The sequence below is a fragment of the Loxodonta africana genome, chromosome 26 (genome assembly GCF_030014295.1).
Source record: "Loxodonta africana isolate mLoxAfr1 chromosome 26, mLoxAfr1.hap2, whole genome shotgun sequence".
Classification (NCBI taxonomy): domain Eukaryota; kingdom Metazoa; phylum Chordata; class Mammalia; order Proboscidea; family Elephantidae; genus Loxodonta; species Loxodonta africana.
The window spans coordinates 15,499,087-15,509,789 of record NC_087367.1 but is presented as its reverse complement, the minus strand read 5'-3'; the positions used below and the strand labels follow the sequence as shown (position 1 = coordinate 15,509,789).

The 10,703-nt window shown below is 43.2% G+C and overlaps 1 protein-coding gene across 1 annotated transcript; it reads left to right on the top strand.

Annotated features, from left to right (window-relative positions):
- Window positions 1-955: 955 nt before the first annotated feature.
- TMEM247 (transmembrane protein 247) lies at window positions 956-8,705 on the top strand. Its single transcript, XM_023557266.2, has 3 exons — window positions 956-1,397; window positions 3,047-3,364; window positions 6,751-8,705. The coding sequence occupies exons 1-3, from the start codon at window positions 1,281-1,283 to the stop codon at window positions 7,111-7,113; spliced, it is 798 nt and encodes a 265-aa protein (XP_023413034.2). The 5' UTR covers window positions 956-1,280; the 3' UTR covers window positions 7,114-8,705.
- The last annotated feature ends 1,998 nt before the right edge of the window (window positions 8,706-10,703 follow it).

The following is a 10,703-nucleotide window of genomic DNA, read 5'->3' as shown; positions in this document are numbered from 1 at the left end:
GCAACAATTTTTTCTCTTTTTTAAATGAGTAAGCTGACTATTGGAGAGGTAAAACAACTTTCCCTTGGTCATACGGCTAGAGAAAATAGCAAAGCTAGCATTCAAATGCAGCTCTTTCTCTTCCCACAATGCAACACTGCTTCCAACTACCAAAAATCTTTTCTGTGGTTTTCACAAAACTGCAGATAGCAAAGTATATTCCCCAGTCCTCCACCACCTTCTCTGGTCCTCCTCAATCCATTCTATCATACTGTCTTAGTCATCTCGTGCTACTATAACAGAAATACCACAAGTGGACGGCTTTAACAAAGGGAAATTTATTGTCTCACAGTCTAGTAGGTTAAAGTCCAAATTCAGGGTGTCAGCTCCAGGTGAAGGCTTTCTCTCTCTGTCGGCCTTCTCATCAATCTTCTCCTGGACTAGGAGCTTCTTTGCACAGAAACTCCGGGTCCAAAGGACACGCTCTGCTCCTGACACCGCTTTCTTGGTGCTATGAGGTCCCTCTGTCTCTCTGCTTGCTTCTACCTTTTATATCTCAAGAGATTGCCTTAAAACCCCATCCAATCCTGTAGGTTGAGTCCTGCCTCACTAACACAACTGCCACCCATCCTCCCTTATTAACATCATAGAGGCAGGATTTACAACATACAAGAAAATCACATAATACTGGCAATCAGAGCCCATCCCAATTGATATACACATTTTTGGGGGGACATAATTCAATCCATGACCTACCCGGAAGTATAAGTAATCAGAGGTTGTGACACTAATTGTAACTCATCCCAATACCATCTGCATTTAAAAGAGGACCCAAGGGATCAGATTTCAAATGGTGGAATTCTAGTTTTCAAAATGGTGGAATTCTAGTTTTCAAAATGGTGGAATTCTAGTTTTCAAAATGGTAGAATTCTAGTTTTCAAAATGGTGGAATTCTAGTTTTCAAAATGGTGGAATTCTAGTTTTCAAAATGGTGGAATTCTAGTTTTCAAAATGGTGGAATTCTAGTTTTCAAAATGGTGGAATTCTAGTTTTCAAAATGGTGGAATTCTAGTTTTCAAAACGGTCCCTAGTAGTGGGAAAGGGCCTCCTTGCAGCTTTTTATAACAGCACCTCAAAGGTGTCACACCTTTGCCAAAGGGACCCTAGCAACTGGTAGAATGTAAGTTATTATGAGGACAGGGGATTGTGATGGTGCCTGGGCTGTGGAGTCTGGTGAGGTCAAATGTTAGTGCCTCAAAAGATGTCCTTTGGCCTCCATCAGCAGCATTGTGGTCTCCTGAATGACAACTGAGGACAGGGAAATGATGGAAGCCCGTGGAGGGGGAGAAAGCTGCCCAAACTTCCCCAAGATGGTGCCTGGTGATCCCATTGCTGAAGGGAAGTCAAAGGCTTCTTTGGTAAGGGGGAAGTCTGGTCTCACTGTCCAGCCTATTCATTCAGGGGAGGGTGGGTACACTGGGGACATGTGATAGGAACTGAATGCTATGAGATTCCAGATTGTTGCCAAGAAGGGCAAGTGACATACACCCATACCTGTAACTGGCACCTCCTTAGACTCTAGCCAAGGACCAGGTAGCACTTCACAAGACTGTGAAGTCACCTGAAGCTGGAGCTGGTCTCTCTAATCTCTCTCCCTATGGGGCCCTTCCCTCCCTCCTTGGATGGGACCCTTGCTCCTCCCATCACCCTTTGGTTGTTCCCCATATATCTGGATTCTCTCAACAAAGGCCCTGGGTTTCTTCCTCCCTCTTAGCCCTCAAAGTACCCTGTGTCTAACCAATCTCAACATTAGATATAGTCGGGGGTGGAAAGATTACCTCTGTAGGAAGTAGGGCTTCAAACCAGTTTGTTCAGGTTCAAACTGACAATTTGCCTGCCTAACAAGTTCCCTGCTGATAATTTGCATTTCCACCCCAGATATACTGAATCAGAATCTACATTTTAACAAGATTCCCAGGTGATTCTTACATATAACTTCATGGGAACTTAGACATGCAAATTCTCCAGGGGACATCTAAGTCAACTAGCATAACATAGCTCATAAAGAAAATGTTCTACACCCTACTTCGGTGAGTGCGTCTGGGTTTTAAAAGCTTGCAAGTGGCCATCTAAGATACATCAATTGGTCTCATCCCACTCAGAGCAATAGAGGATGAAGAAAACCAAAGGCACAAGGAAAATACTAGCCCAAAGGACTAAAGGACCAAATGAACCAGAGACCCCATCAGCCTGAGAACAGAAGAACTAGATGGTGCCCAGCTACCACCAAAAACCACACTGACAGGGAACACAACAGAGTCCCAGACAGAACAGGAGAACTCAAATTCACGTAAAAAGACCTGACTTAATAGTCTGACAGAGACTGGAGGAACCTCCAAAACTACAGCCCCCAGACGCACCGTTAACCCAGAACTGAAACCATTCCTGAAGCCCACCCTTCAGACAAAGATTAGACAGGACTATGAAACAAAAAATAATACGTGTGAGGAATGTGCTTTTTAGTTCAATCAGATATAGACCACCAAATGGGCAGCTCCCGTCCAAAAACAGGATGAGAAGGCAAGAAGGGACAGGAACTGATCAAATGAACACAGAGAACCCAGGGTGGGAATGAAGAGTGTGCTGTCACATTGTGGTGATTGCAACTGATGTCACAAAACAATATGTGTGTAAATTTTTGAAGGAAAAATTAACTTGAGCTATAAACTTCCATCTAAACAATAGAAGAAAAAAAAAGAAATGCAAATTCTCAGCAGGGGTTTGAACCAGAACCAACTGGTGGGAAGCCCTGCTAGGAAAACAGATTTATGCCTCAACTTCCCCATACCACCACTTGCACCCTTAAGGCACCATTGTTTAGTGTTAGCTTGCCCTCTTTTTCTTAACACTCAGGTCCTGACGCCTCCTTGAAGTGCGTTTCTAACTACTGTGTCTACATCTTTACAAGTCACAACACCCTGTGGGTTGTGGCTGGGGAGTGTCGTGGGCGGGGCGGAAACCACCCTGTACTGACTCCTCACTGTTACCGCAGGCCACTCCTGCCCAGGAAGCAGATCCCCCGAAGCCAGACTCCTCCTGCAACTACCCGGAGGAGATGGAGACTTGCGAGGACAGAGGCTGCCCAGGGCAGAAGCCACTGCCCCTCAAGGCTGGTCCCACCACCAAGGGCCAGGCGGGCGACGGGCCCCAGCTCGCGGAGCTGCCCCCAGACCTGGGGACCAAGCGCAACGTTGAGATAGAGCTGGAGAAGGCGCGCATGGAGTTCGAGCTCACGCGGCTGAAGTACCTGCACGAGGAGAACCAGAGGCAGCGGCAGCACGAGGAGGTGATGGAACAGCTACAGCAGCAGGCGGCGCCCCGCCTGGTGGGTGACGCCGGCCTAGAGGCCCGGGGGGATGAGACGCAGGGTAGGGGGTCGAGGAGGCTCTGCGGTGGACTGAGACGTGGGGCGGGGGCCGGGGAAATGACCCTGCCTGCCCTGGGAGCCCACCTTACCTGCTAGCTCCAGCATCCAGTCCTGCAGAGCCTGGACTTGCAGCTGGAAGGGGCTCCCTGGGTCACTTCCCCCTCTGGGTCACTTCCCCCTCTGGGTCACTTCCAGAGATGGCCTTCCCGCTGCTTTAGAGACCCCTACACCATACAGGATAGCTCTGTTAGAAAGAACTTCCTCCCTGAGCTGGAAATCCGGCTCTCTCAAAAGAGTCGGCGGCAGGAGGGGCCCCTGAGCCATCTTGTCCACCTGATGGCCCTTTTAATAGCTTGAGACAGGTCTGCCCGTGGCTTCCTTCTCCAGGAAGTATACCCCCAGTCTGGAACATTTTCTCCAAGGCTAGACTTCCACCACTCCCCACCCCTTTCTGCATGCCTGGGAGCTCAGGTCAGAATCCCTCTCCTGTCTGGCTAGTGGACTCTGATAGAACCATCACCTCCCTTGATCAGGGCTGCTTTTGCTCTGTTGAATCACACTGCCTTGTGGTCAGCTAAAACTTAACACAACCTTTCACAAATATACAGTTCTCCCCTAAACCAAAAACCAAACCCAGTGCCGTCGAGTCAATCCCGACTCATAGTGACCCTATAGGACAGAGTAGAACTGCCCCACAGAGTTTCCAAGGAGTGCCTGGTGGATTTGAACTGCCGACCCCTTGGTTAGCAGCCGTAGCACTTAACCACTATGCCACCAGGGTTTCCAGTTCTCTCCTAACCTGTCCTAAATGAGGATAAGAAAACCTACTTAAGATCAGATGAGATATGAAGTGCTTTAAACTGTAGCTGGGCCATCATAAGCACTGGATGATGAAAAATGTTCTTGTTTAAAGCGGTGTTGACTGGGCTATTTAAAGTCAGATAATCATGGGTTCAAATCCTGGCTCTACCATGTATAAGCTGAGTGGTGTTCGGCAAGTTACCAAACCTCTTTGAGCCTCGGTTGCTCATCTCTACAGTAATACCTACCTCATAGGGTTGCTGTGAGCGTTACGTGGGAGAATGTGTGTAAAGCACTTTGCAGTGAGCCTGGCACATTAGGTAAGCACTCAATAAATGGTAGCTGTTACCATTTTTATGTACTCATGCAATTCACTTTTTGACCCAAATGCAGCAACTTCCATCCATCCCGTCTCAATTTTATTGGGATGTAATGTATTAGCTATGCTTCCCAGCTCTGAGTCATCCATAATTCTGAGAAGCTTGCCTTCTGTCTTTATCCAAGTCATTGCTATAATTGTTGAAGAGGATATGACCTCAAGTAAATACCACTAAAGCTCTCCTTACAGGTTAGCAATGTTCCATTAATCAGCACCCTCGAGCTAGATTTTATCCAGCTCACATTTCTCCACCTTGTCCAAAAACTATCCTGAGACACACTGTCAAACCGTTTCCCAGAATTAAGATATTTCAGTACCTAAAAGCATTTCACCAGTTGACTGGTCTTCTTCTTTCTTTTTTTTAAAGAAAGTAGAGTTGGTTTTGCATGATTGATTCTTAATGAACACATGCTGGCTTCTAACAATATCACCTTTTTTCTTGCTCAGAAAATACCTATTCAATTATACGCTAATTGATTTTGCTGGGCCAACTCAAGTTTATTGAGCTGAGATTTCCAGAATCCATCTTTCTCTCTCTCTCTTTTTGAATATCTAAAAAAACATCTTCCTGTCTCTTACGATTCTGGCATGTTGCCTGATATTTTTGAATTTTCGTAAATTCCATTTCCAAATTTGTGATTTTTCTCAGTCCCCTGGGATACAGTTTGTCATAAGTTAGAGCCTGGAACTACTATTTAAAGCAGATAAATGGTATTGGACCATGCCTTTTGGCCTGTATCTCCACCTAACCATGTTGGTTTTCCCTTTTTAGTTCAAAAATCTTTCTCCTTACCGGATAAAATAGAAACCCTTAGAAATTGTAAAGTTCTATCTGCTCTCTGTCTTCTGCTTAAAGGATAGACCATGGAAAGTGTTTTGAAAAGTCTAAAGGGTTTCATGAATGCATGTTTTGTTATCAAAATCATCATTATCACCCATCAGCGTTTCAAACTGAAAGCATGCAGACTTCAGAAAGTCCACGGATCAAGAGCTGCGCTGAGTCTGCAGGGCAGGAACTGTTGGGTCAGTCCGTCCATTAGAACATCCGGATTCCTTCCTCTGATTTTCAACCTTCCTTGCTATTCATTTTAGAGGGAGCATCACTGTAGTCATTTTCTGCCCTCCTCCATTTTATTTTGTTGCCTTTGTTTTATGTAGTTGTTTCAACAATAATGCCTCCAGGACCCCAGCTTTTTGAAATAATTTACAAAAATGTTTTTATTACCTTTGCGTATTTACAAAAGATGAGACATTGACTCAATTTTAAAGCTCCCCCAACCTCCCTCTCTTTTTGTGGATGGATTGAAAAAAAAAAATTTTTTTTTTTTAACCTAGTTTAGGCCTGCTTACAACAAAATATAGCTTGATTTTTAAAAAATATTTGAAAGAATTTACCATGGGTGATGCCTTTTTAACTATCGATCAGTACCAACTTTAGTTAAAAGTTGATGCTTTTTATAGTTAAAATGGGAACTGTCGGATCCTAATTGTATAGATTTCAGAAAAGAGCAGCTCCCAGGCAGGATCGGCCAGACAACTCAAGCGGCTTTCCCCACAACCCAGTACTCCTAGGGCTTAGGGAAACCTCACCACCTGTCTCTTAACACCTGCCCTCAGAAGAGACAAAACTCTGGGCTGAAGGACCATAGGCTGTTCCAATATGACATGTGCCAGGATCTGGGGGCTCAGAAACAGTCATTTGTACCCGAGGGACCCCCTCTCATTCTGCCACAGCCTGAAAACAAGGTTTAATGTTGGGTCAAATCATCCAGAGAACACCCCCAAGACTTAGGGCTCAGAAGTAAGGATGTTTGAGTCAGAGAGACCCTGCCCACATGTGTAACTCAGATGGGAAGTATGGGACAGGCAGAAAGGAAGGCGTTTGCTTGATAAAAGCAGACTCCACCCAAGAATGAAAACATAATGAGTGCTTCCTATGTGCCAGTGAATTTGTTAGGAATTTTTCACTTACTGTCTCACTCTTCTTCCTAATGATCTTGTGAAATGGGCAGTCTTAGCCCTTTACTGAGGTGAGGAAGATAACTTGCCTGAACTCATAGGTGGGGAGGGACAGAGCAGAATTGAAACCCAGATCTGTCTGGCTCTCAAGCCCAGAGCACCAAAGCTCTGGTTTGCCAGCTCCACGGTCTTCCTTCCCCCACAGTTTTCAGGAGGGCTCCGGGATCTCCTGCTCCCCCAGAACCAGTTTGCCATGTTCCTGTACTGCTTCATCTTTATACACATAATCTATGTCACCAAGGAGATGGTCGTCTTTCTCTTCTCCAAGCATTACCTCTTCTGCATTGCAGCCATTTTGCTCTATTTGATTAAAACTTTGTGGCTCTACTTCCAAGTGCCTTCAGTCTCTTCATCTCTGGGAATCCCCATGCTAGGGTGTCATCAGGACATGTTGAAATTAGCCACCACCCTCTCTTCCTCGTCCCTTCCTGGAACCTCTTTCCCTCATGTTGTACCTCCCTCCAACCAGAACCTGCTCTTAGGGAAGACCCTGCTGTCCACCATTTAAACTTTAGTGCAAAGAAAAATGTTCAGGCCTCTTGTACTAAGCCCAAGTTCTCACTGTGGACAAAGATACTTTGTCCTGAGGACTTCTAGTTTCTGATCTGGCATGTAAATTTGGAAGTCGTCCCTCCCGTAACAAGAAAAACTGAAAAGGAACAACTCTTCTGAGATCCAACAGAGAACTGAGGTCACGGAGCAAACCAGCACTCTGAAAACTGGAGGCACAGGTAGATCCAGAAAACTCAAAGCTTACCCAGAGCAGAAACCACTGCTAGACCCAGCATTGAGCAGGGACAGTGAAAGGATAATTGAGTAACTGCTGGAGACTGAGTGTGGACTAGAGGTAAAAACTCCTGGTGGTATAGCTTTAGGGGAAGCCCTGCATTTTATGAGTTTTACCTGTAGGCACCCTACCAGATTCTCACCACAAGGATCGAAGAAAAATCTCTACTCCTACTTCCAGCGGGGGAGGGGAGAAATAACCATTTTGAAACAAGCCCAGAGTGCTTTGTTCTCCTTAACAATGACCTGCCCTCAAGGAAAACTATGTTAACTGATGGGGTGAGGAGAACACCCAACTCTCACCCCCTTTAGCCCAAGATCACAGCCCAGGAGCACAGGCTTACTAAAAGACTGAGACCTCATCATAGGATGATAGAACACCCCCTAACATCAGTAGGGCTCTTATATAACAAAAGGGGGTTACAGCTGAAGAGAACTGCAAGGCTCAGACCTGTTTAAAGAATCTCTGGGGAAACCCAAGAACAGGGGAGACAAAAGCAAGAGCACAGGGAGAAATTTTAGCCTTTGAACCTACAGCTATAAGAAACAGTAAGTATTACCTAATTCCTTGCCAAATAAACATAAAACTTCACACCAAAGGCCTATTGACCTCAGCTCCTTTTACCTAATACATCCTATCTGGTTTTCAACAAAAAAATTACAAGACATATTAAGAAGTAAAAAAACACAATCTGAAGAGACAGAACAAGCATCAGAACCAGACTCAGGTATGGCAGAGATTTTGGAATTATCAGACCAGGAATTCAGACTATGATTAATACACTAAGGGCTCCAGTGGAAAAAGTGGACAATGTGTAAGGACAAATGTGTAATGTAAATAGATAGAAATGCTATGAAAGAACCAAACGGAAATGCTAGAAATCAAAAATGCTATAACAGAAATGGGCTCATCAGTGGACTGAACATGGTTGACGAAAGAGTCAGTGAACTCGAAAATATGTTAATAGAAACTGTCCAAAGTGAAAAGCAAAGAGAAAAAAACTGAAAAAAAAGTGTAACAGAATATCCAAGAATTGTGGGACAATTACTAAAAGTGTAACATATGTGTAATAAGAATGCAGGAGAAGAGAGAGAAAGGAACAGAAGAAATATTTGAAGTTGAAATAATTGTCGAGGATTTTCTAAAATTTTTGACTCACACCAGACCACAGATCTAGGAAGCTTATGGAACACCAAACAAAGTTAATACCAAAAAAGGACATCTAGGCATATTGTACTGAAACTATAAAATATCAAAGAAAAAGAAATTTTTGAAAGAAGCCAGATGGAAAAAAAAAAAAAAAAAAAACCTTACCTATAGAGCAACGAGGATAAGAAATACTGAATTTCTCTTCAGAAAACATTCAAACAAAATGAGAGCAGAGTGAAATATGTAAGGTATTAAAAGGAAAAAATGCTGGCCTAGAATTGTATGTCCAATGAAATCATCCTTCAAAAGTAAAGGAGATGATCTTATACACAGAAAACCCTAAGGAATCCTCCAGAAAACTACTGAAACTAATAGAAGAGTTTGGCAGAGTCTCAGGTTATAAGATAAACATACAAAAATCACTTGGATTCCTCTACATCAACAAAAAGAACATCGAAGAGGAAATAACCAAATCAATACCATTCACAGTAGCCCCCAAGAAGATGAAATACTTAGGAATAAATCTTACCAAGGATGTAAAAGACCTATACAAAGAAAACTACAAAGCTCTACTACAAGAAATTCAAAAGGACATACTTAAGTGGAAAAACATACCTTGCTCATGGATAGGAAGACTTAACATAGGAAGAATGTCTATTCTACCTAAAGCCATCTATGCATACAATGCACTCCCGATCCAAATTCCAATGTCATTTTTTAAGGTGATAGAGAAACAAATCACCAGCTTCATATGGAAGGGAAAGAAGCCTCGGATAAGCAAAGCATTACTGAAAAAGAAGACAAAAGTGGGAGGCCTCACTCTACCTGATTTCAGAACCTGTTATACAGCCACAGTAGTCAAAACAGCCTGGTATTGGTACAACAGGCACATAGACCAGTGGAACAGAATTGAGAACCCAGATATAAATCCATCCACATATGAGCAGCTGATATTTGACAAAGGCCCAGTGTCAGTTAATTGGGGAAAAGATAGTCTTTTTAACAAATGGTGCTGACATAACTGGATATCCATTTGCAAAAAAATGAAACAGGACCCATACCTCACACCAAGCACAAAAACTAACTCCAAGTGGATCAAAGACCTAAACATAAAGACTAAAACGATAAAGATCATGGAAGAAAAAATAGGGACAACCTTAGGAGCCCTAATACAGGGCATAAACAGAATACAAAACATTACCAAAAATGACGAAGAGAAACCAGATAACTGGGAGCTCCTAAAAATCAAACACCTATGCTCATCTAAAGACTTCACCAAAAGAGTAAAAAGACCACCTACAGACTGGGAAAGAATTTTCAGCTATGACATCTCAGACCAGCGCCTGATCTCTAAAATCTATATGATTCTGTCAAAACTCAACCACAAAAAGACAAACAACCCAATCAAGAAGTGGACAAAGGATATGAACACACACTTCACTAAAGAAGATATTCAGGCAGCTAACAGATACATGAGAAAATGCTCTCGATCATTACCCATTAGAAAAATGCAAATTAAAACCACGATGAGATTCCATCTCACTCCAACAAGACTGGCATTAATCCAAAAAACACAAAATAATAAATGTTGGAGAGGCTGCGGAGAGATTGGAACTCTTATACACTGCTGGTGGGAATGTAAAATGGTACAACCACTTTGGAAATCTACCTGGCGTTATCTTAAACAGTTAGAAATAAAACTACCATACAACCCAGAAATCCCACTTCTCAGAATATACCCTAGAGAAATAAGAGCCTTCACACAAACAGATACATGCACACCCATGTTTATTGAAGCTCTGTTTACAATAGCAAAAAGCTGGAAGCAACCAAGATGTCCATCAACGGATGAATGGGTAGATAAATTGTGGTATATTCACACAATGGAATACTACACATCGATAAAGAACAGCGACGAATCTGTGAAACATTTCATAACATGGAGGAACCTGGAAGGCATTATGCTGAGCGAAATTAGTCAGAGGCAAAAGGACAAATACTGTATAAGACCACTATTATAAGATCTTGAGAAATAGTATAAACTGAGAAGAACACATACTTTTGTGGTTACGAGGCGGGGGAGGGAGGGAGGGAAAGGGTTTTTTACTGATTAATTAGTAGATAAGAACTGCCTTAGGTGAAGGGAAGGACAACACTCAATA